Source organism: Arachis ipaensis, chromosome B02 (assembly GCF_000816755.2).
Source record: "Arachis ipaensis cultivar K30076 chromosome B02, Araip1.1, whole genome shotgun sequence".
Taxonomy (NCBI): domain Eukaryota; kingdom Viridiplantae; phylum Streptophyta; class Magnoliopsida; order Fabales; family Fabaceae; genus Arachis; species Arachis ipaensis.
In genome coordinates this window covers 100,081,882-100,108,387 of record NC_029786.2, presented here as the reverse complement: position 1 = coordinate 100,108,387, position 26,506 = coordinate 100,081,882, and the positions used below count along the sequence as shown (strand labels likewise).

The following is a 26,506-nucleotide window of genomic DNA, read 5'->3' as shown; positions in this document are numbered from 1 at the left end:
AACAATATCTTATTTAAAAAAAAACAAAAACAAAAGATATTTTTAATATTTAAATACTTTTTTAAAAATCAATCTAAACTGAGTCTTAATCTATTTCTATTATTTCTGTAAGCTTAAACTCCTTAACACAAATAAAAGTCTGAATCCGGTAAAATTAAAGGGTTGAAATAAGCAAAATGTTAATTAATCATAAGAGTAGTCAATTATAAGATTTTTTTTTTCAAAGTTCAAACCTAGAACCGACACATAACTAAACAACCTCACATGTAACCCTTTTCTTTGCAACATCTAATTGCATCATCAACCATTTCCTCAAGTCCATACTTGAATTCAAATCCAGCATCTTTGAGCTTCTTTGATGATAAATTTTGTAACTTGGCACCTTCAGTTTGCTTCAACTTGCTACATTGGAAGAACATAAACATACAAATTTAATTTATTTCAATGAAACCGAAGGAAAATCATTAACTAATTAAGTTATATATATGCATGTCTATTTCTTTTCTTGTTTAAAAAGAACATGATAGAGAAGTGTAACAATACTCACTCTAGTGTTGACAGCTGAAATTCGGGGTATTTAGAAGAAACAACTTGAGACATTGTTTCAACAGTAACCAAAGATGATGAGCAATTATACCTCCCTTTTGGATTAGGATGTTCAAGTAGAAATATATGGGCTCTAGCCACGTCATCCACATGCACCATTGGTGCCTGAAGGAGCGAACCAAATGGACCTCTGTCACCTGCACAATAATTAAATTTATCATAACAGAATCATCCATTTTTTTATGTATAATCAAATTTTATTAGAACACTAAATATATATGTATTTTTATACTATTGAGTAACTTTCGGTATTCATATTCTATTGCTGTGTAATGAGAGGAAAGATTGTTGACCTAATGTATGGTCAAAATGAGTTTATTATTTTTATGGAGATTCTCTCGTGCTTCACTGCTTTGTAAATTTGTGTTGAAATTCTCTAAAAAAAACTAATTTACTGGAGTATTTTTTTGAGATAGGATCTACCTCTTTATATTTGAGTTAGGCAAGTGGTAATAGGCAAGATAATTTTTTTTTTTTAAGAAAAATTGTCCTAATAACAAACTTGATGGATTAATATTAAGAAAAATACTATATATTCAAGTCTTTTTGTTAACTAAGTTTAATAATAATGTTTGGGTGAGTGGGTCAGTAAGAGTAATGAAAATAATTTTTGTTCATATTAAATCAATTTAGTTAGAATTGATTAATAAAAAGACTTGAATATTAAACCAACTTAGTTAGACTTGGTTAACAAAAATATTTGAATGTGTAGCATATAGTGCAATTTTTCTTGTCAATCTTTAAAGTCTCTTGAATATTAGTTAAGAGTAGATCTTTTTTTTTTTTCAATGATATAGTTTTATAACACTTCCACAGTGTGTTACAAATAATATAATATTAGTATTTCCTCCATTTAGATAGTAGTTTTAATATTTTAGGTATATTTATAAATTAATGTATCTAAATATATATCTACAATATGCTCTAGATATTATATATGAATACTAAAAAAAAAAAAGATTGGATCCTTACCAAATGCCAAGGACAATGAAGCATGAACTGAACTAGGAAGCTTAGGACAAATAAAAGGTCCAAGAACAAACGTTGGAACCAAAGTCACAACATCCAATCCACTCTCCTCCCCAAATTCAAGCACTGCTTTTTCTGTGAGTGTCTTAGAAACAGAATAGAACCAACCATCAATCTTTGAAGCTCTAAGGTAATCCACATCACTCCAAAAACTCTCATCCAACACAACTTCTTCATGATCATCTTTGCCACTGTTATGGTACAAAACAGCAGAGGAACTTGAAGTGTAGATTACTCTCTTCACAGTTTTGGAATTGAGACATGCCTTGAGAATTCCTAGTGCTCCATCAGTGGTTCTTTTTATCATAACTTCTTCAGGTTCTTTTAATTCAAATTCCACTGGACTTGCAACATGGAAAACTCCAATGCATCCTTCAATGGCTGCACTGAAACTTTCTGGATTGCTGAGATCAGCACTCAGAATTTGAAGATTCTGTGATGCTCCAGGTAAATTAGTAAGAAAGCTAATGTCTCTCTTGTGTTCTGCTTTATTGTTTAAAAGATAAGCAAAGTTAATATTTTAGTTTAAAGTGAGTTAAATTTAATTGCAAATAATGGTCCTTGCTAAATACCTCTAATTATAACAAGAATTCTGATAAAGGTCTATTTAGCTTTAATTTTCATTGTCAATTTTAGTAATTTCTATTTTTAAGATTTTATAAAAGAAAACATAGAAAATAAAATTAAAAACAAAATTTTATTGCTTTTTACTTTTTAATTTATAAAATCTTCAAAAAACAAATTTTTTTGGTAATGAACATAGTAAGGATCACTAAATTGAGAATAAAATAAAATATATAAATTTATGAAGAGAATAAAAAATAGATTAATACCTAAATTATAATTATTTGAATTAAAATTTGCAATTGAAAATATCAAAAAGAGAAACAATGAAATTGAAAGATACATAGAGTCATAGAGAGCTATATAAAACAAAATAGAGAATTTAAAATTTACCTTTTGATGAAGCGAAGATGACCACTAGATAAAGAATAGAAAAAGAAGATTGAAAATATGAAACTAAAAAAAGGGTTTAAGAGAATAAATGAGTGACGGCTGAAATTTGAAAATAGAAGAAGACTAAATTTAATTAGGTTAATTATAGTCAAAATAATAGAAAGATAAAATGGGTTTAGGACTTTTAATAATTGGACTTAGTTTATTTATAGTGGGGTCATTTAAAATTTAAAATGGGGCATATATATATATATATATACAAGTGCCCCCCATCATGATGCTTGGGTCCGTGCCTGAATGCATGTCCTCTGCTTCCGAATTCTGATTAGAGAAATTATTAGTTGTGAGTAGATTCTTATTCAAATCGCTCCTATTACAGCCAAGTATAAATTCCCTTACTTCTTTTGTCCTTTTACCCCTATTCACGCCATTCCAAAGTATAAATCCCTTTAGCTCTTTTTCCCCACCTCAAGTAATTCTACAAGGGTAATTCAATTTCACGACACTAAAAGATTTTTTACACTTAACTAGGCACATTGTGAAGAAGAATGTCTTTAGTGCACTGAAAAAAGTACTGTACCTACACCAGTACCATAGCTCGAGCAGGGAAGATCATGCAGATATTCTCAGCACATGTAAGAAATCTATGGAACGAATGGGAGATCCGTGTGCTGGTTTTACTGAGCCTAACATTCCAAGTTATCCTCATCATATTCGGTTCTAAGAGGAAACATGCCAGAAGCAGCTTCATCAGCATAATTGTCTGGTTAATATACCTCTCAGCAGATTGGATCGCTACAGTTTCCCTTGGAACTCTTGCCAACAACCTTGGGGACGAGAATGGAGGAAAAGAAGAGGACAGGAACAAAATGCTGCAGTCTCTGTTGGCACCCTTTTTGCTCTTGCATCTCGGTGGCCCTGACACAATAACTGCTTATGCCTTAGAAGACAACACCTTATGGCTAAGGCACTTGCTTGGCCTCCTTGTCCAAGCTTCGGTAGCATTTTACATCTTCCTATTATCTTGGACCACTGGCGCTTTATCTATCATTACCGTGCCGGTGATTGTCTCTGGGATTGAAAAGTATGCTGAGCGCACTTGGGTTCTGAGATCAACTAGCTCTGACCAATTTGAAGATTCTCTAATCTTAGCTCCAACTCCGCAGCCCCTGGATTTGAAGCATGTTCCAGATGATTCTGAGCTTCAATTCCTTCATCAAGGGTATTCCTTGTTTCCGATGCTCAAGCGACTCTATGCAAGTCTAAGTCTTCGGTTCGCATAAGGACAACGAAACTACTCATTGATGGTAAAGAAGAACGAAAAGGATGAAATTATCGATGTCCAACAACAGAGTTATCGTGCTTTTAAGTTGGTTGAGGTCCAACTATCATTTCTTTATGATGTTTTGTATACCAAGGCTCCTGTAATTTATTCTCTACCTGGCCTCGTCTTTCGATCCATCAGCATCTTCTCTATTGTGTCTGCTTTGGTAGCATTTGTTGTCTTTGTTGACACTAATCACTTGTCAAAGGTTGATGTTTGCATAACATATGCCTTATTTGTTGGTGCCGTTTCACTTGAGCTTTATGCATTTATTTCGCTCATTCTTTCGGACTGGACTATGCGATGGCTAACCAAGAAGAAAAGCTCACTGCAGAGCTTCATAATCTGTTGGGCTTCGCATCAAGGTCGAAAGAGGTGGTCAGGTTGCATGTCTCAACACAACTTACTGAGCTTTTGCATGAAGAAGAGGGTAGCAAACTTTATTGGAATTGACTTGATTTTCAGAATCTACCTTGGGATTGAATTGTACTGGCAAAGGCAATGGAAGCAAGTAGATAACAATTTGAAGAAGCTAATCTTTCAAGAAATCGAAGAAAGACACAAGGAATACGATGAGAGTAGATTCGACTATAACCATCTCAAGGAATTGCTCTCATATAGGGGTAATCATGCTCTCACCTTTGATCAGATTGGTTGGAGTGTAGAGGTTGAATTTGGTCACAGCCTCCTCATTTGGCACATAGCAACTGATATATGCTATGATGCTGCTTCAGAAGATGATAAGAACAACAACTACAATTGCAAAGAGAGCAAGAGTTTATCGGATTACATGCTGTATGTTCTACTAATGCGTCCATTCTTGCTGCCTAAATGGATAGACAGGATCACCCATGTTCGAGATTCGTTTAGGGAAGCCATAAGGATATTGCAGCGAAAGCAGTTTCCGGTAAAAGATTATGCAGATGCTTCCAGAATGCTGATCCAAATGTATAGACAGAGTTATCAGCCGCTCGAAAATCAAAGAAGGGACAAGAGTGGCAAGTATGTGCTGATTGAGGGCTGCCGTCTTGCTTCGCAGTTACAGGATCTTGGATGTTCATGGGAAATGATTTGTAAAGTGTGGATAGAGATGTTGACTTATGCTGCAAGTAATTGCGAATGGGGGGTGCACGCGCAGCAGCTTCGGAGGGGAGGAGAATTGCTCACACATGTTTGTCTTCTCATGGCGGATCTTGGCTTAAACCAACAATTTGATATTGGAAGGCAGGGACTTCATAAAGAAAGCCAAAATGATGGATGGGGATGGGTCAAATGTAAAATTGTTGATCCTTATGGATACTAGTTTTATTGTGATGCCAATTTCTCTCTAGGATAGAATTCAATCTGTTCATTTCAATTTGAACCAATGCTGAGTGTTCTCTTGTTGTCACTGAAAAGTAATTATTACCAATAATAAAGCAAGCGTGATTTACAAAATCGAGAAACTGTTGAACAAATTGTCGGTTTTAATATTCATTTTATTACTCCTTTGCAGTTCATGTTTCTGGATTTAATTAATTTTTAAAATTTTGATTAATCTAAAATGATCTTTCAAATTTTTTTGCATAAGAACAATAATTTAAAAAGTCATATTAACCCAATGCATTTTTTTTCTCAGGTTCAGGTTATACTTTAGGTTGACATGAAAAATCACAGCCTAGATGAACTATTTTCTTTTAGTAATTTCATTAAAAAAAATGAAATTCTAAAAAAAATAAAAAGTAAAAAATAAGAAAGAGAACAAGGAAAATCAACACCACATACATCATTCAGCATTCTTCTTTTAGTTCAGTAAATCATCAACTCGAGTCTTGTCACAATTGCACATAAATTTACTACATTGTTTTTCGGTGACAGAATCTGAGAACAAATTCAAATTTAAAAAAACAGAACATCATAACATCATATAAAGTTTAATTTGTTACATCACTTATAAGAACTGAGAAATCTAGTTTTTAGGCAACCCCATCCATCATCTTGGCTTTCTACGCTGCTTTCCTTGCGGCCAATGTCAAATTGTTTGCTCAAACCAAGTTCCGCCATGAGAAGACAAACATGAGTCAGAAATTCTCCTCCTCTTCGGAGTTGCTGAGCATGCGCCCCCCCAGTCACACTGACTTGCAGCATAAGTAAGCATCTCTAACCACACATCACAAATTATGTCACATGGACTGTATATATTTTGAAGCTGTAAAGCAAGGCGGCACCCTTCATGTAGCAAAGACTTGCCAGCCTTTTCCCTTCGGAGTTGTTCGAGTGGCCGGTGACTCTGCGTGTTCATTTGAATCAGCAATTTCGAAGCGCTTGCAGCATCTTTCACCGATAGCTGCTCGCGCTGCAATATCCTTATGGCTTCCCTGAAAGTGTTCCGAATGTGTGTAATCCTGTTGATCCATTTAGGCAGCATGAAGGGACGCATGAGTAAAAGATACAACATATAATTGGAAATCCTCTTACTCGCTTCCCATTTTTTCATTTGATATTCTGCTGCTTTTCTAGAATGATAGCATATGTCGGTTGCAATATGCCAGATGAGTATGCTATGACCGAATTCAACCTCAACGCCCCACCGTATCTCTCCGTGAAACCTCAAAGCATGGTCACCTTTATAAGAAAGCAATTCCTTGAGAAAATTGTAGTCAAATTTCTTTTGACCGTACTCCCTTTGATTTCTTTTGAGCTGTATAAAGATAAACTGTTTGAGATCAGTATCTACATCTTCCCATGTCCTTTGCCAGTATAATTCCATCAGAAAATAGCTTCTGAAAAGAAAATTATTTCCAAGACATCTTGTTACCCTCTTCTTTATGCAAAAATTCAACAAGTTGTGTTGAGCTAATTCTCCTGACCACCTTTTCTGACAAAGAAACAAAGCCCGGCGTATGAAATTCTGCAGTGAACTTTGCTTGTTGACTAGCCAATTCAAAGTCCAATCAGAGAAAACAAGGGACACAAGTGCATAAAGCTCAAGTAAAATAGCCCCAATAAATAAACAATATGTTATAGAAATGTCAACCCCTGAGTACTCATGCGCATGAACATTGAGGAAGACAGCACATGAAGCTAGAGCAGAAACTGTGGATAGAACACTAATGAATCGCAAAATGAGCCCCGGTAGAGTGTAAATTGTAGTTGCTTTTGTGTAAAGCAAGTCATACAAAAAACCCGGACCTCAACCAATTTAAAAGCATAATTACTCTGTTTCTCCTCATCCTCCTCGTCCTCCACATGTTCCTTTTTCACCATCATTTTGTAGAAAATCGTGCTGTGGCAAAGCCTCCTCCTTATCGTCATCGTAGCCTGTGTCTTGAAGATCAGACCTCTTTTCAAGATTCAATTGCCAAGGCAGAGAAACTACACCCTCTAATGATTTTTCTGAGTCTTCCGACACAGCTCCAACAAATCTTACCAGCCTTCTATGTCGTATGAAGAGGATCAGGACGTTGGATTTGAGCTCTTGCGCAATAAAAGAGCTTCCATTGAAAGCAGATGAATTGCTACATCTAAGGTACCTTAACCTGTCTTTCAATCATGAGCTAAAGAAGTTGCCTTCTGCAATAACTAATTTGCTTAATTGGCAAACTTCAAATCTTAACGGATGTGATACTCTTCAGAAACTGCTAAAAAGTGTAGGAAAATTAATTTGCTTAATTTTGCACTGCGGTGAAAGAAGCTGTTTCTTTAGTTCTACAACATCCACCTATTATTATGAGATGCCATTGGACGATGTTCAGAATATGGGATAAGAAAAATCATGATCTAGATGAACTATTTTCTTTTACTCATTTCATTAAAAAAGAATCTATAAATAGTTCGGCATTCTTCTTTTAATGCAAATTGCATAACTAACTAAACATTGGTTGCTCAAAGACAGAATATAAAAACAGGTTACTAAAAAACAGAACATCAGAGTTTGTTACATCACTTAGAAGTAAGAACCGAGAAATTTACTTCTTACGCATCCCCATCCATCATTTTGGCTTTCAACGGTAACTCCCTTCCGCCCAATATCGAATTGTTCATTTAAACCAAGGTCCGCCATGAGAAGACAAACATGAGTGAGAAACTCTCCTCCTCTTCGAAGTTGCTGAGCGTGCGCCGTCCAGTCACATTGACTTGCAGCATAAGCAAGCATCTCTATCCACACCTCACAAATCATCTCCCAGGAACATCCAAGATCTTCTATCTGTGAAGCAAGTCGACATCCTTCGTGTAACAAAGACTTGCCCCTCTTTTCCTTACTAAGTTGTTCAAGCGGCTGGTGACTCTGTGTGTGCATCTGAATCAGCACTCTTGAAGCGCTTGCAGCATCTTTCACGGATGGATGCTTCCGCTGCAATATCCTTATGGCTTCCCGGAAGGTATTTCGAACATGTGTAATCCTATCAATCCATTTAGGCAGCATCACTGGACGCATGAGTAGAAGATACAACATATAATTGGATATCTTTTTACTCGCTTCGGCTTCGCGCTTGTGGTCCTTGTACTTGTCTGGCATAGAATGATAGCATATGTTAGTTGCAATATGCCAAATAAGTACACTGTGGTCAAATTCAACCTCAACGCTCCAGCCAATGTCTTTGCATTTGTTCTTAAGCAAAGCATTGTCACCTTTACAAGAAAGCAATTTTTTGAGAAAGTTGTAATCAAATCCCTCTCTGTCGTATTCCTTTTGCTTTTCTACGAGATTTTGAAAGATCAACTGTTTAAGATCAGCATCTGCATCTTTCCATGCCCTTTGCCGGTACAATTCCAGCACAAAATAGCTTCTGAAAAGAAAATCACTTCCAATGCAACTTATCACCCTCTTCTTCATGCAAAAGTTCAACAAGTTGTGTTGAGCTAACTTCCCTGACCACCTTTTCTGAAAATGATACAAAACCCAGCTTATGAAATTCTGCAGTGAACTCTGTTTCTTGATTAGCCAACGCAATGTCCAGTCAGAGAAAACAAGCGACACAAGTGCATAAAGCTCAAGTGAAATGGCACCGATAAATAAACAATATGTTATATAGATGTCAACGCTTGAGTAGTTGCGAGAGTCAACGAGGACAACACATGAAGCTAGTGCAGACACTATGGAGAGAACACTAATGAATCGAAGAATGAGTCCAGGCAGAGAATAAATTGAAGTTGCTTTTGTATAAAGCAAGTCATACAAAAATCCCAATTGAACTTCAACCAATTTAAAAGCATAATTACTGTGTTGTTGGCCGTCCTTGTTGTCCTCCTTTTCTTCCTTTCCCATCACCGATCTGAAAGCTCGTTGACCCTCTGAGTATGTAAGGCTTAGATTCGCGTATAGACGCTTGAGAACAGGAAGCAAGTAGTATCCTTTGTCAACATACTCAATCTCAAGATCGCCATAAGAAATGTTCAGTTTGGGGGCTTGAATGGCCGGAGCGGAAAGCAGAGAATCTTCAAGTTGGTCCGGGCTAGCTGACCTCAGAACCCAAGTGCGCTCTGCATACTTTATGATCCCGGAAACAAACACCGGTATGGCTATAAAAGTCAAAGCGCTGCTGCTCCAAGATCTTAAGTAGATGTAAAAGGCGACGGAAACTTGGACAAGTAGACCGAGCAAATGCCTTAGCCATAAGGTGTTGTCTTCTAAGGCATAAGCAGTGATTGTGTCAGGGCCGCCGAGATGCAAGAGGAGGAAAGGAGCCCAAAGGGCCTGCAACGCGTGATTCCTATCTTGTTTGCCTGCGTCTCCCTGGTCGTTGGCAAGCGTGCCCAGCGAGACTGTGGCTAACCAATCTGCTGAAAGATATGTTACCCAAACGACGAAGCTGATGAAGCCGCCACTGGCATGCTTCCTCCAAGAGCCACATATGATGAGGATAACTTGCCATGTCAGGCTTATCAAAACCAGTGTCCGGAGCTCCCATTCGTTCCACACATGTCGCACGTGTGCTGGGAAGATCTCCATGTTACTCTTCTTAATTAAAATACACTTTAAGTGAGAACATGAACCTCTCCAAGCTCATCTGTGACGGTCTTTATGGTGCAGCACTGCTGAAAAGACTCATTTGGTTTGGTAAAGCTTATCAAACCTGGCTTTTAAAACGGTGGCTTTCTAAAAACTTACATGCTAAATCAAACTAAAAATAGGTAAGGATTCTCTTTCTTATACGGTCTAATTATCGGACCGGACCGGTATAGGGTCCGGTTTACCGGTTTTTCGGTTGAACCGGCCGGTCCGGTCCGGTTTTTACAACAGTGATTGAGCTGAAGTACAAAACAAAAAATATATGAATATTAAAAGCATAGCGTCTGTGTAAAAAAATAAAGCAGCTGGACTTTGAAATTAAAGTAAATAATAAATAAAAAATGAATTGAAAATTTATGTACTAAATTCAGAACAATCATATTCATGTAATTGTCAGAATCTCATCTCAAGCTTTATCAAACTTATTTGAAAAATCTTGCCACCAAAGTTGCGTCATGTAGACAGGAAGGGAGAAGAAGCGATGGCAAAGCTTGATGGTTAGGTGCACAAACTCTTCATTGTAGAATCTATACCCAACTTGCAACTTCACACTCTCGTTTGTATTGTAGTCATCAGGGCCCAAGGGACCAAAAGAAATCAGATCAACCTTCATGGCATCAAGGTTCAATAAAGAATAATGACTTGGAATTTGCGAACGACTAGGAAGAGGAGGCGGTGGCAGCAGGATAAACTATGATTATGGATGTAGAAAAATTGGGTTTTTAGAACAAACACTATTTCCTTGTCACTATCACTAACAAAACCAGTTTGAACCTATTTCTTGTTCGTCTTTGACTCTTTCAAAAACCAAACACTCACTGGTACATAAGATGCAACCCTCGAACCACCAATATCGGTTCTTCGATTACGCCTTGATCTCGTCCCAGAATCCAATTCACATGAACAAGAAGATAAAGAAGTACCGTCAATGTCTACAAACTCAATATAATGCTCCATCACTTGTTGGCCTTTTGCGCTACAATCTTTCCATGACAATCAATCATAGCACGAATATGCTCGTCATCTTTTAGTCAAAAATAGAAATCAATACCTAACTTTTCTTATGTGCCTCATTCATGAATCATGATTAACCCATATTCACTAGAATAAAACTTTTAAGCTAAATCAATGATTGCAACCGCCAAGTATGCATTATAATTGGATCATTGCATTCAAAAGATGCACCGTCATCGTTATATCTAATTGTTACATACATACAGACAACAACAACAACAACAATAACAACAACAATTACTTACGTTTAATAGTCATTTTGTGAGAAATGTGAGAATGAGATGTGGTGACATTTGTTGCAAATGGCTTATCGTACTTGTAGGCAACATTCTATTTCCATTTACGCAAGTACTGCATGCAAAAATCGAATAACTAAACTGACACATTTTCGCAGTCCAGGAAGTCGAAAATGTCCCTTCATTTTTGCAGTCGATGTTGGCAAAAAATGTTGTATCATTTTTCATTGGCAGGGTTGGTGAACATGCTTTCCATTTTCACAATTTGAAGCAGCGAAAACATTAAAATATTTTTACCTCATTTTTGTTGTCAGCAGCATCAAGAAATGTTGAAATATTTGTTTTCATAGTTTCAACCTACAAAAAGGCCACTAAATATGTAATTTGGTAAATGCCTGCGCTGCTTTGTCAAGGGTCAACAAGCCACCGGAGAAATTTTGCCATAAATGGCTAACAATGGAGGCATACAAGGAAACCTACAATCATCATATCAACCCAATTCTCAGCCAACGATTGTGGAAGAAAGCTGATGAATATAACAGACCTCATGCACCTAAAATTAAGAGAAAACTAGGAAAGTTCCAAATGAAGAGAAGAATAGATGCAAATGAAAAAGGTGGAGGATCTAAAAAATCCAAAGCTGCCCCTAGAGTTGATGCCATATGTGGAGACAACATACATAAGAAAAGACAACGTAGGTCATTCACATGTAGCTTTTGTGATGATAAAGGACACACAAGGCGAGGTTGCAAGCATAAAAGGGTGGCTAATACTGCTAGAGGTGTTCAAGACCCGGCCCGAACCGAAATCCGACCCAGATTCGAGGCATATTTTGCCGAGTTTGGGTTTGCAATAGCTATCTGATGAGAGAGGTACTGTCGATCTAGAATTTCTCAAAATAAGATCACTTCGTTGCAAGTATAGATAAATCAACAACTAACTCTCAACATCAAAGTTTAGTATTTTCAATTCAAAACATATAAATCGAGAGTCTTTCAACCTCGGGTCATTCTCCCTAGGACGGAATTGAGAGTGTTTCTCTTTCGATTGTTAAGGGGACAAAAGGGGGTTTTGCAATCAAAGAACTAAAGATTAAAGGAACTAATAAATCAAAGAACTAATGAATGATCAACATTGGCATCAATGCAAATAAAAAGGAAACAAGATCAAAACTAGTGAAAATGCTAAGATATGCATAAAAGAGCTTTGACTTGGGAACGAGGATTCAAGAAATCCTATCATTGCCATAACCACAACTATGATAATTATGATGAGTCAATCTCACTTAGTTAACCCCAAACATCGAGGAGTAAGTCAAGCAAGCATAATTGACCTTAATCCATAAGTCCTAGCTAACTTACCAAACTAGTTGATAAAAAGCTAGCGTCAATGGAAACAAGTCAACTAACTACCCAAGAATTACCACTAAATGTCGGACATTATGACTCTAGTATCCTAGGAACTCAAACCACAAGCCAAGGTGGGAAAATCTACTCAAAATCTAGAGTTGCCATTTTCACAAACACCTTGTGTGCATAAAAGTAAAACATGAAAAATTGCAAGGAAAAATAACAAACTATAACCAACTATCAACAATACCAAACATAAATAAACAATTAAATATAAAGGAAGCATGAAACATAAAATTCATTGATCAAAACTTCAAGAAACACAAAATTACAAATATGAACAAAGTAACTTGAACCATGGGAAAATGAAAATAAAGACAATTTAATTAAAGATGAATTAAAGAGTACTTATAATTAAAGATGATCAAAATCCAAAATTTAGCTTGCTATAAAATGCTACAATGGAGATGAAGATGAAATCCTAAGAGAGCAATGCTACACTACTCCTATTCCTACTCCTAATTACTCTCTAAGACTATGAAAAATAAAATCTAAATCCTAATGTAAGCTAATGTCTTGATATGTGTTGATATCCCCTTCATATAGCACTTCAATTCAGCATCCAAGCCTTCCAAAATGGCCCAAAAGGCCTCAGAATTCGCAAAGCACGTGTTTTATTAATGAAATCACGTGTTGGGTCCTGTGCGGACGCACAGATGTGTGCGTCCGCACACTTGGCTGAAAGTTGACCTGTGCGTGCGCACGCACACTTCGCTGTGTGTGATTTTCCTTGTTTTCTTCATGTTTTCTCCCTTGTTCATGTTTTCTTCCACTTTTGGCTATCCATTCTTGCCTCCAAGGCCTGATATCACTCAACGAACATGTCATGGCATCAAATAGAATAAAAGTGGAATTAAATTGCTCATTTCAAGCACAAAATTGCATGTTTTCACATTTAGGATCAAATGGGAGACAAAACACAAAAGTATGCTATTTTTGTGCTTAAGTGTGAGTTCATGTGCTAGAATCCATCCAAATTGAGTAAAAATATATCAAAAAATATGGACTCATCACTATCCTGTATTATTTTCGAGTAGAGTTCGGGTCACCGGCTCGACCGGAATTTATTCTTTTACAATAAAAATATATATTTTAGAGTAAAATTAGTAATGTCATATTATACTTCAATTAATATTTTTTATGTCATACACTACTCTTTTTATTTTAAAATAATTTATTTTGATATAAATATGATATAACATTTGTTAAATTTAATTTTTAAAAATAAAATTTTATTAGTTTAACATGTAAAATTTACAAATTTGTATATACTAATTTTACATCGGGTCTACCCGGTTTAACCTGGTTTGTTTCATGTCACTTTTGGATCGGGTCAAAATAGACCCGGTGGCCTTTTAGGGCCGGGTCCAAGTCTACTTAAGCACGGCCCAACCTAGCCCATGAACATCCCTAGTTGCTGCCGCTACTACTGCTAAGACCAAGCAAGGCAATGAAGGTGCCCCTGATAATGCTCCAGCTGATAATGCTGACTAGTAAAGCTCCACCTATTGATAATGCTGATAATGTTCCACCTATTAATAATGCTGATAATGTTGATAATGCTCCACCTATTGCTGCATCAGCTCCTGAGGTCCAATATGTGGAGATTGATCTATCACAGTCTACTAGCTCTAAGCCAGATGATTTATAGCAAATGAGTAAATATTTGGGTTGATGATATTATTGTAAGTGCTCATTCACTTATAAAGACCTTTATTGTCTTGTAGGTTACTGCACCATCAAGGCCACGAAAGTTACCTCCAAGAAGAAGATCTTTTCCACTACCAACCTCTGTCCCATTGAATTCAATGCAGAATGCTAGTTCAGGAACAACAATTAGGCTTGTCAATTTTATAAAGTTTGTTCCTACTCCAGGCTTCAAGGTTTTAAGGAATAAGAATTAAAGACTTTGAATCAATGTATATAGGATTTTATTTTTTGTGAAAAAAAAATAGGCATTGTTTGATTTAAGATGTGCAATTTGAAAATTTGTTATTTTGGTATAGCCATATAAATGTGTGAAAACAATAGATCATTGCTCTCTTTTTACATTATGTTTGGTAATTTGAACCTTCGTAATTATATAAATATGACTCCTTACGGTTATTTATTGTTTTCAACTTTACACTAAGGTCCAGTTTGGGTAAACAACTTAATTAAGTTATTTTTGAAGAAATAGCTTAAACAATAAATGTTTATATTAAAAGTAGCTTATAAATAAGTTATTTTGTGTTTGGTTTTTTAGTTCTAAAAGTACTTATTTTAAGAGAAAAGTGATAAAAAGCTTTTTATTATGAGAGAAGTCTTTTTTTAAACTTCTCCTTAAGCACCAAAATAGCTTTTTAGAAAGTTACAATTTTACTTTGAAAATTGTACCAGGCATTAATACCACATATTTTCATAAGTTAAAAGTTAAAAAAATCACTTATGAACCTATCCAAACGGACCCTAATTGCTTAAATCCTAAACATTCATGAATCTGACACTATTATAGGACATACACTTTGCATACATTTCATATACTCTTGTACAGAATATTGTAATAACTTTAGATTTTTTCATTCACAAATATCATTTATTACATATATAATCACATAGTACATTCAAATTTCACATAACATTACTATAAAGAACACTATCATTACAAGCAGAACCAACACTAATAAATGAAGAATCATTTTTTGACTTCTAACATCATTTTCCAACTTTTCTATTCTCCAGGCAAAGTTCAGCGCCAGTTCATCAGTTTGACAAACAGGCTATGATTTTTCAACTGCTTCATCTTGTCTAGTGTCTACCCATACAAATAACCCACACCACCTCTTTTCATTGGTCTGAAATAAACAAACAAAAAATTATAAATGCTACAGAAATAAAAAAGAACTAACACTCTAACAAATTAACTCACATTATAGTTGGGACAACTAAAAAATAATTTATTTGGATTCGAATCCGTCCCAAACCATCGCCAAAACTAGACAACAGCCATAACCATACCATTCTGGCACCTGCGATGTCCTCCCATGGTTAACTGTCCTCGACCAATACCCATTAGAAGGGGACCGAATCGAACTGCTCGCAACACTGCTCCCACCTCCCATTATAGTTTCTGAACCTCAAGTAATTGTAGATGATCATACCTGATGCATAGCATCATTACCTTAATTTTCTTAGTTAATTATTATGAGAAATGAATAATTCTTTATTTATATTGCTTGATATTGAAGAATTTATAAATCTATTAAGAACACTACTTTGAGTACTTTGGCCTTATGTTTTGCAAGGAAGTGAGACACTAATTCAGCACAAAGAGAACAAGCAAGGAAAGTGTGGCATAGCGTGTGAAGCAAGTTATAAAATTCCTAAAATACCCTTATTTCTCTTTCTTCCAAACCAAAACCCTAACCCTAATTTTGACACAACACACTCCCTCACACACACTCACCAAAACCCTAGCCGCCCTTACCCCTTACCCAACAGTAGAACAAAAGAACAGAAAGGGAAAAGAGAATAGGGGAGAACCAAAGAGGGAAGAGAATAGGAAGGAAGGGAGGTGGCGCCGGTGGGCGTCACTGCCACCGTCGCCGCCGTCGTGTCGTTGCGAGGAAGGCCAGAATCGAGGGAGAGAGAGCCGCGCGAGGCGAAGGAGGCGTCACCATCCTATGGAGCCCGCGTCGCCGTTGTCACCATCGAGGTCTTCATCGTTGCCATCCATGGAGGTTCACGAACAGAGGGAAGACGCACCGTTCTACCCAAAGCTGCTGTGGGAAAGGTCATCGCCGACAAGCCCAGCCACCATCGTCGCCGTTCATGCCTCTGTTTCACGCCGCCAGATCTGTCGCCGTCGTCAGGAGAGAAACAGAATGTGCGTGAGAGAGAAACGCCAAGGAGGAGGGACCGTCCGCTGCTGCGCTGTTCCTGTCGCCGTTCGGATGTACCTGAACCAAGCAATTGTCCTTGCCGCCGGAGTTGTTGGTGCTGCTAGAGCTGAACCATTCCTGTCATTATCCCGGTCCAGTCTTTTTCCTTGATTCTGCTCTAGCTTTCATGTCCTATTATGCCACCATTTAATCTGTCTTGTCCTTGTTTTAATTTGATTTTAGTTTTGCCTGTTTCAGATTCCCATAACTATCGCCAGCTCCATCTTGTCGCTACTCTGGTCCAAATTTTGTGCTCATTCATTTTATTCTACTTCAATCCTTCTCACCTTGAATTTGGCACTCCGGGTTCGGTATTTTCGGTCCCTTGGTACCACATTGTGAGTAGGTTTTACATTTATAATTGTTTGGCTTTACGTCTATAATTATTTTGATATATGGTGCTTTGAACTTAGTTATACTTACAAAGATTATTATCAAAATATTTTAAATTGGTTTTACTAATTGATTTATTAGAACTAAATATTTATCTTTGTTAAGTTCATTTTAATATGCACATGAGACTATATATTTTTATGAGACTATATGTATGTTTGAAGAAGTTTTATATTATTTTAATGCATTTGATTTTACTCAAATATGTATTCTTGAAGCATTAAAATTTTGTTGGTACTCACTTATTTTGGAATTGTGAAATATGTTTGAAATGCCTTAAGATTGAGAAAATATGATTGAATATGATTTGGATGAGAAAGTATTATCTGATTTGATTTGATTCGATACCTTATATATTTGAAAGATCAAAGATTTGTTGTATTTGAAATTATATATTTTGAATTGGTTTTGGGAGGCTCGTATTAGAAAACCGTAGTTAACGGCGGTTATGACGTTAACCTAGATGCATCTGGCTCAGACCTTAGCTAGCAGGGGGTGTAGGCCACACATTGGATCTGTTATTCCGTACAGACATACTAGAGAAAAGGGCTACCCATGGAGGTGGAGCCGCCCAAGTGTGGACTTTTGATTTGATTTCTGTATGAGAACTCCCTTATTGATTCACTTATTATTATCAACTATCATTTTCTAATTAAAAATTACTTTGATGATAATGTTTGTATAGTCTCATGTCGACTATAGATGTATTGTCTAGTCACTGAGTTTTAAAACTCACCCCGTTTTTCTAAAATATTTTTCAGGAACAAATATTTGACTATGTCAGACTTTCTATTCAAGAGTAACAGTTTGCAATGAGTACCTATTCTTTGTTGAATTTCTAGAAGTATATGCTCCATATGTCACAGACAGGATCCAACCATTCTTAGTTATTTTTAAAAATTTTTGTTAAAAATATATAACTATTTATTTTAGAACTAGTGAAATATTTGTAACTTGCTTATTCAACTTATATTTGAGTATGTTAGGTCTGCTACAGGATTATTTTTCTGAGCGCTGATCATGACTCATTTTGGATCGTGACACAAGTGGGAAGCAAGTGTGTGTGGTGTGGCATGCAAAGAAAGTGTTGTTGGCGTGTCCAAAACTACACACCTTCGAGCCTTTTTATCCACCAACCTTGGCATGTCATGGGCGTGCCTGGGAAGTGGCACGCTGGGCCAACTTCCTAGAAGGTGTCCAAAGACTTCTCAAACTGGCGTGTGGCTGGCGTGTCAAGAGGCACATGCCTTCGAGCCCACAATCATCCCCAACCTAGTGTATGACTGGCGTGTCTGGGAAGTGGCATGCTGGGCTAACTTCCCAGAGAACAAATTTGCTTCATCATTGGCGTGTAATTGGTATATGGCTGGCATGCCTCTAACCACACGCCCTCAAGCCACAATCCTCTTCATCATTGGTGTGCAAATGGCGTGTGTCTAGCGTGCCCAGAACCACACACCCTCAAATCCACAATCCTCCTCAATCTTGGTGTGTCACTGGCGTGTGGCTGGCGTGGCCAGAACCACATGCCTTCGAGCCTCAATCTACCTCAATGTGGCATGGGAGATGGCGTGTCTGGGAAGTGGTACGCTGGGCCAACTTCCCAGAAGGCAACCTGCTTCATTATAGCATGCACTATGGCTTGTGGAGTAACGTGGCTACAATCACACGCCTTCGTGCCATAATCTTCTCTAGTTGAGCGTGCGAATGGGCGTGTGGCTATGGAAGTGGCACACTGGGCCATCAGTACAGAGGACATTCAATTATTCTTCACCATGGGCGTGCCACCAAAGTGGCATTTGCATGGCACGCCACTCAACATCATCCCAGTTGACAAAGATGGACCCATGATTCTTGAAGTCAAAGACCCAATTGCAAACAAGAGCGTGATTAGTGAGCTAGAAATGTAATTTTGATATAATTTGATTTGAATTTGAGTTTGCATTTGAGTGTTTGGGTAGTATATAAACTCCCAGGAAACACTTGTAATGGGGACTTCTTTTCACTTCTTCCATTTTTCTTTTTCATTCTTCTTCTGTAATCTATGAGTAGCTAACTTCGCTTTCATTCGGGAAAGGAGCTCTATTATATTCAATGGATCAAATGTGATTTATTCTTCATCTTCAATTCATCTTTTAATTGCTTCTTTAGAAAGAACCTTCATTCTTCATTTCAAATATTCAAATATCTTGGAAAAGAACTTGAATCTAACTTGAATTCTATGAGAACTTGGAAAAGGAATCATAGGATCTTAGCTTGAAGATCTTTCTCCCAATTCTTATGAATTCTAGATTTGGATTTGATATGTGACATTTAATCAACCAAAATCTAGATTCATGAAATTGTGTGGTTCTAAATAAGAGAATATGCTTCATATCTTCTTATGAGTAATTAGATCAAGGAATTGGCAATTGATCAAGTTAAGAGAGACTGAATTACCAAGGAATTGAAATTCAATCACTTATGATTTGTCAAGGAATTCGCTTCATGCGTTTCTTAATCTAACTAACTTTTCAATCAACACGCGAATATATAACTGCCTTTTTTGAAAGGATTTTGTTTCTACTTTCAAATTTTCTCAACGTTTTCGATCTACGTTCTCTTTCATCTCTGCATTTCTCTTCGTTCGTTCTCTACGTTTTTGAAATCAAGCTCTAAAATCAGTTTTGAACAGTTATCTCATTGTTAAAGATAATGAATCATTCAAGTTCAGATTGTCAATTGAACCAGAACAAAATTGATTATTATTTTGAATCCAATCAAGTGGCTGGGGTGTGGTTCGATTCTAGTTAATGTTTTCGTTAGTAGTTTATGATTCTATAGGTGAATAATGTTGTTTTTGTTTATGAAAATTGTTGTTCATCGTTGATGGTTTGAATTGAATATAATGTAAAAGTTCTGTATTAAAGAAAATATTTTTCTGTATTTGCAGCAAATTTCGGTATAACATGAAGATATTTGAGTGTATTGTTTAAGAATTTTCGGTGTATATGTGCTGATAAGTTCTGAATAATTCAAAACTCTTATTTTTCCTCCTCCTCATCTTCTGCTGCTTCTTCTTCTTCTTTTTCATCATCATCATCTTTTTTTTTTCTAATTCATATTTTTTTCTTGTTTTATCTTCTCAAATTTCTTCTTGTTTTACTCTCTTAACAAGAATAAAAACAAAAAAAAAATCAAACAAAGAAGAAGAAGAAACGCATAATGGTACAAATTTACTTAGAAGAAGATGAACTTACATTCATTCAACTAAAAGAAAGAAAGAAATAAGAAAAAAAATGCAATATTAGAGGAAACTTTTTTCTGTATTTGTAGCAAATTTAGATGTAATACGAAGATATTTGAATGTATTGTTTAAGAACTTTCGATGTATGTATACTGATAAGTTCTACATAATTCAAAACTCTTTCTCTTTCTCCTCCTCATCTTCTGCTACTTCTTTTTTTTCATCATCATCACTTTTTTTCCTTCTTGTTTTCTTATTCATCTTTTTATTTTTGTTTTACCTTCTCAAATTTCTTCTTGTTTTATTCTCTTAATAAGAATAAAAACAAAAAAAAATCAAATAAAGAAGAAGAAAAAATACATAATGCTGCAAAATTACTTAGAAGATGATGAACTCACATTCATTCAACTAAAAGTAAGAAAGAAATAAAGAAAAAAAGAAGAAAAAAATACAGCATTAGAGGAAATATTTTTCTGTATTTGCAGTAAATTTGAGTATAACACGAAGATATTTGAGTGTATTGTTTAAAATTTTCGATGTATGTGTGTTGATAAGTTTTGCATAATTCAAAACTCTTCCTCTTCCTCCTCTTCATCTTCTTATTTCACTTTTCGCGACGATTTTCAGAGATTTTGATCCATATTTAAATTTTGAGCATTGTGGTTTTGATTGAGAGAAAAGAATCGTTTGCGTTATTTAAGAGTTAGGAAGCACATGTTTACACGCAATCTAAACTGAAGGTCATTTTTGTTAGATTTGGACCAACTTGTATAAATTTATATACCAAAAAATTTGTATGTGTAATAGATCTCTATTTAATAATAAAGATTTAATGTCATTAATATATTTTTGTTTAATTATTCTCTTCAACTGAGGGACCCGCACTTTTATCGCTGCAAGTGCAATCCTGCAACTGCTGCCATGCCAATAATAACACGCGACATGTCAATACGTGTGGTCCATATGACCATATATACCATAGACTTTTCCAATAGAATATGCCGCTCCTTTTTTAAATGTTAGCTGCACAAAATTACCAAGGTGTCGGTTTAGTAAAAGATTACGAGTTCGAATTTTCGTATCTTGTAGTAAAAAAAATATATTTATAATATTTTTATTCCTAATATGTTTTTAAATTATCATTATCAATAATGTTCTAATTCTAACCCGTCTCTTTACTCTTTAGTCTTTGCTCTTCTAGTCTTCTTGTACCACTGTCCTCTTCCTCCATCACCGATACCTTTACCGCCGCCACGCCCTCCTCTATCATCCTCTCCTTCTCTCACTCTTCCAGTAGAACATGCCACCGGAAACATGCACATCCTGCAAGGTCAAAGATTCCATCATCTCGACGCTTTCGTGTGCCATTTGATCCAAAAGACTCAGAGACTTAGCTAGGAGTTTCGGGTCTGTGTTGTGCTATGGCGAACAACGGGGATACAGTGATCATGGCGGGGGCAAAGCTTTTGGAGAACATGGTGGTGGTGGATAGGAGAACGTGGTCGATCCTGGATTTCATAGAGGATGCAGAGACACGACACTTGGATAATCCAGCTGTGAAGAAGTGGTTTCAAGGAATGAAAGATCTATGCTACGACATGTTGGATGTATCCGAAGAACTACAAATTCAGCAAGCAAAGAAAGTTCGGTTTCTAGGCCTCCACCTTACACGCCGCAAGATGAAAAACATCATTCATGAATTTGATGCTTTAATTCAACAATTTGGCCAGTTGAGGCTTCGTCGAAGCTCAGAGTTACTCGTACCGACCACGAGTCTAGTACGTACTATTCCATCCCCAACTTTTGATAGCGAAACTACTAGAACTTTAATTTCTAAATTAATCAACGTGGAAGATGACGAAGGAGATGGTATTCAATGCATATCCATTGTTGGAATGGGAGGAATAGGAAAAACTACTTTGGCTAAATTTGTGTTCAACGAAGTGAGAACTCGCTATCGTGTCGCGGTATGGATATCTGTCGATCAACAATTCAATGTGAAACGAATTGCTGCGGATATTATACATTTTTTTGGTAATGAAGTGCTCATCGATGAAATGGAAGTATTAGAACTTGAAATTCGTCGAATCACTACCCAATTGAGATGCCTTTTTGTTCTGGACGACGTCTGGAGTGTCGATCGAAACGAATGGTTGCACCTAAAGAGATTGTTCAGTCACTGTGCCAAAGGAAGTAGAATATTGATAACCACACGGTCGAAGAAAGTGGCAGAAGCAGCAGAATCCGCACCAACCAACATCGTGTCTTTGAGTCCTCTCTCAGATGAAGATTCTTTGTCACTTTTCAAACATTTTGCACAAGGTGGCGAAGACATTGGAAACGAGAATGAGGAGATGGAACTTGGTGCCTATACAATGGAATGGATGCCGATCTATTCTATAATGCCTCCTGCTCTGAGACAATGCTTGTTGTATTGTTCCATCTTCCCTAAGAATCACTCCATAGATGTGGACAAACTTATCAAACTCTGGATGGCGCAGGGTCATATTTCATCTGATGAAGAAGACAAAATGGAAAAAGAAGGCAGGGAATATGTTCAACAATTGCGACATCATTCTGTGTTCAGTGAGTTTGAACAGGATGACGATGGCAGCTTCAAGTGCAAATTGGACGGTGGAGTCAGTGACTTTGTCCAAACTCTTGCAGAGAGTGAATGCCACATAATGTTTCTTGAGGGTGGAGTGGAGAAGGAAGTTCCCACAGAAAAACGTGTTGAAACGGAGCCCCGTCTTCGACGTCATTGTACCCTGAGTCTTGTAGATCAAACTTTACCGGAGTCAATTGCCAATGCAGAGAAACTACGCACTCTTATCATTTTGTCTGATTCTTCCAACATAGATCCATCCAATCTTTCCAGCCTACTTTTCCGTATGAAGAGGCTCAGAGCGTTAGATATGAGATCTTGTTCAATAAAAGAACTTCCATTGAAGGCAGCTGCATTGCTTCATCTAAGGTACCTTAATTTATCTTTCAATCATGAGTTGAAGAAGCTGCCTCAATCAATATGTAATTTGCTTAATTTGCAAACTTTGAATCTCAATGGATGTGATAGTCTTCGAAAACTACCAAAAAGTATAGGAAAATTAATCAAGTTGAGACATCTTGAGATTCTCTGGACAACAAGCCTTAGCTACCTACCAAAAGGGATTGCAAGCTTAACCTTGCTGAGAACCTTAAATCGGTTCTTCGGGACCAGCGGCAGTGCTAGCAGCAAAGAATGCAGCCTTGGAGATTTGGAAAATCTAAACAATATCCAAGGGTGTATTACCATAGATGGATTGAGTGGTGAAAGTGAAATTTCTGAAGCTACAAGAGCAGGTCTAAAGAACAAGAAAGATTTGCTTGGCTTGGAATTGTGGTTTTCTAACGCAGGATCGAAGGACAAGGATCAAATCCTACTGGATAATTTAGAAGCACCTCCTCAACTGCAATTCCTTGGAGTATTTTACTACGGAGGTAGATCATTCCCCAACTGGATGATTGAATTGAATGAACTAAAACATCTAGTGCTTATTAACTGTAGTGAATGCAATGTTTTGCCCCCTCTTGGGAAACTGCCATGCCTTGAATCACTCGAGATCAAGAATATGCCGAATGTGAAGATGGTAGGTTTTGAATTTCTGGGAATAGGACTAAATCATGAGGATGCTGGCAATGAAGGTTCCTCGTCTATGATTGCATTTCCCAGATTGCAAAAGCTTCACTTCGTAAAGTTGGGTTACTGGGAAGAGTGGAATGGAATCAATGGTAATGGTGGAGATGATGAGAAGGTTATGCCTCTATTGTCTTCTTTGTCAGTTCTAAACTGTAAAGAGTTAAGAGCACTTCCTGACTACATAAAGAAGAAGGAAAATCTGAAACCTGTTATTAGAGAATGTCCTTTGCTACCAGGAAACACAGAGAAGCAAGAATAGATGAAGAATATGGATCTCAAGAAACAAAGCAGATTAATGTAAGCTATTCTTCAACTGTCCTATAGTAAACATTGTTAGAGCTAATATTTTTTGTTACGTAGCTATATTTCTTTGTCAAATATCTGGACTCTGCATACCATGCAACTGTGATTTCATAGCTTCAGTTATGATTATTTTACAACTCAAGGTTATGGGCGGCAGTTTAATGTGCACTAGTTAATGATAGGCCATAAATTTCAGCATTCAGTTTATAATGTTTTTGAAGCAATCTTCTGTTTTATGTGTTTCAGTCAACGGTAGATAGAATCAGCACTAATATTGTAATATTATTGAAGTTACTTGTTCAATATATATATATATATACACGTACTTTTATTGTAGGGCATGTTTTTAGGAGTTTAATTTTGATAGTCGTCCAATAATATATCCGTTCTTTTGAATGAACATTCATGTAGTTAATGTCAAAACTAGTTACTTTTAGTGATTTGGTTCATTTTGTTTAGTTTTTCAGTTTTTGTTAGAAAAGTGGTTCTTAATACGTGCTTTCATATCTGTAGTTTGTGTCGTATATGAGTTATTAATTTTGTATATATTATCTCCTACTAGTTTAAGAGATCATCTTTATGACTTTATTGCTGAATATTTTTTTTTTTTGTTTTCGTCTCACCTGTGGATGAAGGTCCATTTTAATGTTCCACTACTGTGCAGTCTCCAAATATTGCAGAGCTGTGTGTGGTAAACATTTCTGCTCTGTATCCAAAGGGTACTTAAGAAGTTGAAGATGGCAGGTCTCTGGTGCCAAAAGTCGAATTTCTCAAATAAATTGTCTCCTTTAGTTTTTAATTTCAGTTTAGCAAATATTTGAGTTCAGATTTTATGGTGTAATAATAAGTTATGGCTCCTCAGAACTTGTACAAATGTACAATACATGATTTGGAATACGATTTTGTGGCCTTTTCTGTTTAAGTGAAATTGGTGTATTGTGTAATAAAATTTTACATTAGTAATAAGTAATCATACAGTAAAATAAAATTCTTATCCTACGTGCACATAAAGTATTATGTATTAAATATATTAGTTGAAAATTGTCTTTGAAAATATGTTATTTTAAAATTTTAAAATTTAATTTATCCAAATAATTGTGGTAAAATTTAAAAATTTTATTTTTATTCTAGAAGTAACAATAAATATGTATAAAAAATATATTTAAAATTATTTTTTAAAATATTATAAATTATTTTTATTATCTTTTGAGAGTGTTTAAGGAAAGAATTTAATTTTTCTGTTCTATAAATATAAAAGAAGATTGCAATTATAATCCATTGTAGTAAAAAATGTATAAATTTAATTGAATAATAATAAAAATCTTAAATTTTTATTCATTTCATTCCATAGATAATTGTTATTGAAATAGAACTTTCTAATGGATTCTGTATAGTTTGTTTTTTCACGTAAAACGTGGATGCTTGTAGTGATTATGTTCACCTTAAAAACTATTACATCTTGTAGTAGTTTATATTTTATATAGATATAAAAAAATTACAAACACTTATGTTGTCTTCAAAAGTTCTAATATGATAAATTTAGATGTTAATTATTTTATTTAAATAACTTGTCATATATATATAATTTATTTTTATCCATAATCTAATTATATAATTCCTTTTATAAGAGTAAATAGTCAAAATCGTCTCTGAAAAATACTCCGATCTCCATTTTAGTTCTCGAAAGATAAAGTTAATCGAAATCGTCCCTGAAAGATATACGATTAGTCACGTTAGTCCTTCCGTTAGTTGGATGATGACGTGTCACGTTAAGTGCCACGTGGCATATGATGACATGGGGAGCTAATGCCACGTATCACAAGATGATTGGTTGACGTGTCAGCTCAGTGACATCTGGTATGCCACGTGGCACTTGACATGTAAAAAAGTTATTTATAATCAAAATAGTTTTTGAAAGTTTAGACGTAGGTCATTTTCATCCCTGAAACTTTAAAAATTAATCAAATTAGTTCTTATATAATTTTTTTTATTTTTTCTTGATAATATTAAATTTAAAATATTTTTTGATACTACTAATTTTAATAGAAATATAATTGACAATCAAAAAATTAGTAATTGTATCTTTTCTTCTTAAAAATTTTTTCAATAAAATTATCTCTCTCCTTTAATTCTTGTCAAAATCTCTCTTATTCTTTTCTATTCTAAAATCTTTTTCTTACATTATTACATTTTGCTGGAATATATATATACTCAAAATAAAAATGTATATATTTGTTAACCTAAACAAAGTTATATGCTCAAAATCAAAATTTATATATGTTAACCTAAACAAAGTTATACCACTATTTTTTTTACGATAACTTTTTTTTCATTACAATATTACTTACATATATGATGTAATGGTAGTGATTTTAAAAGAAAAATTATATAATCTATCTCAAACATATGAAACACACAAAA

At 35.7% G+C, this 26,506-nt stretch overlaps 4 protein-coding genes and 1 pseudogene across 7 annotated transcripts; 2 read left to right on the top strand and 3 right to left on the bottom strand.

The window, feature by feature from the left end:
• LOC107625960 (vestitone reductase) lies at positions 123 to 2,151 on the bottom strand. The gene is made up of 3 exons (XM_016328713.2): positions 1,579 to 2,151; positions 548 to 743; positions 123 to 402 (listed from the first exon to the last, which is right to left on the bottom strand). Exons 1-3 carry the CDS (start codon positions 1,940 to 1,942, stop codon positions 261 to 263), a joined length of 702 nt encoding a protein of 233 aa, XP_016184199.1. The 5' UTR covers positions 1,943 to 2,151; the 3' UTR covers positions 123 to 260.
• Positions 3,897 to 5,219, top strand: LOC107627832. The gene has a single exon (XM_016330651.1). It carries the CDS (start codon positions 3,897 to 3,899, stop codon positions 5,217 to 5,219), a length of 1,323 nt encoding a protein of 440 aa, XP_016186137.1.
• On the bottom strand, positions 5,659 to 7,554 carry LOC110269048 (annotated as a pseudogene).
• Positions 7,125 to 9,848, bottom strand: LOC110269307. Its single transcript, XM_021117060.1, has 2 exons — positions 7,868 to 9,848; positions 7,125 to 7,438 (listed from the first exon to the last, which is right to left on the bottom strand). Exons 1-2 carry the CDS (start codon positions 9,846 to 9,848, stop codon positions 7,125 to 7,127), a joined length of 2,295 nt encoding a protein of 764 aa, XP_020972719.1.
• On the top strand, positions 21,259 to 25,025 carry LOC107625959 (putative disease resistance RPP13-like protein 1). 4 transcript variants are annotated; one of them, XR_002358008.1, is made up of 3 exons: positions 21,260 to 24,079; positions 24,715 to 24,836; positions 24,895 to 25,025. XR_002358008.1 is itself a non-coding variant. In XM_016328712.2 (2 exons), exon 1 carries the CDS (start codon positions 21,528 to 21,530, stop codon positions 24,039 to 24,041), a length of 2,514 nt encoding a protein of 837 aa, XP_016184198.1. In that variant the 5' UTR covers positions 21,259 to 21,527; the 3' UTR covers positions 24,042 to 24,079; positions 24,750 to 25,025. The 4 variants fall into 4 exon arrangements, 3 of the variants coding, with proteins under 3 accessions (XP_016184198.1, XP_016184196.1, XP_016184197.1); XM_016328712.2 differs by having other exon boundaries at positions 21,259 to 24,079; positions 24,750 to 25,025; XM_016328710.2 differs by having other exon boundaries at positions 21,259 to 24,079; positions 24,721 to 25,025.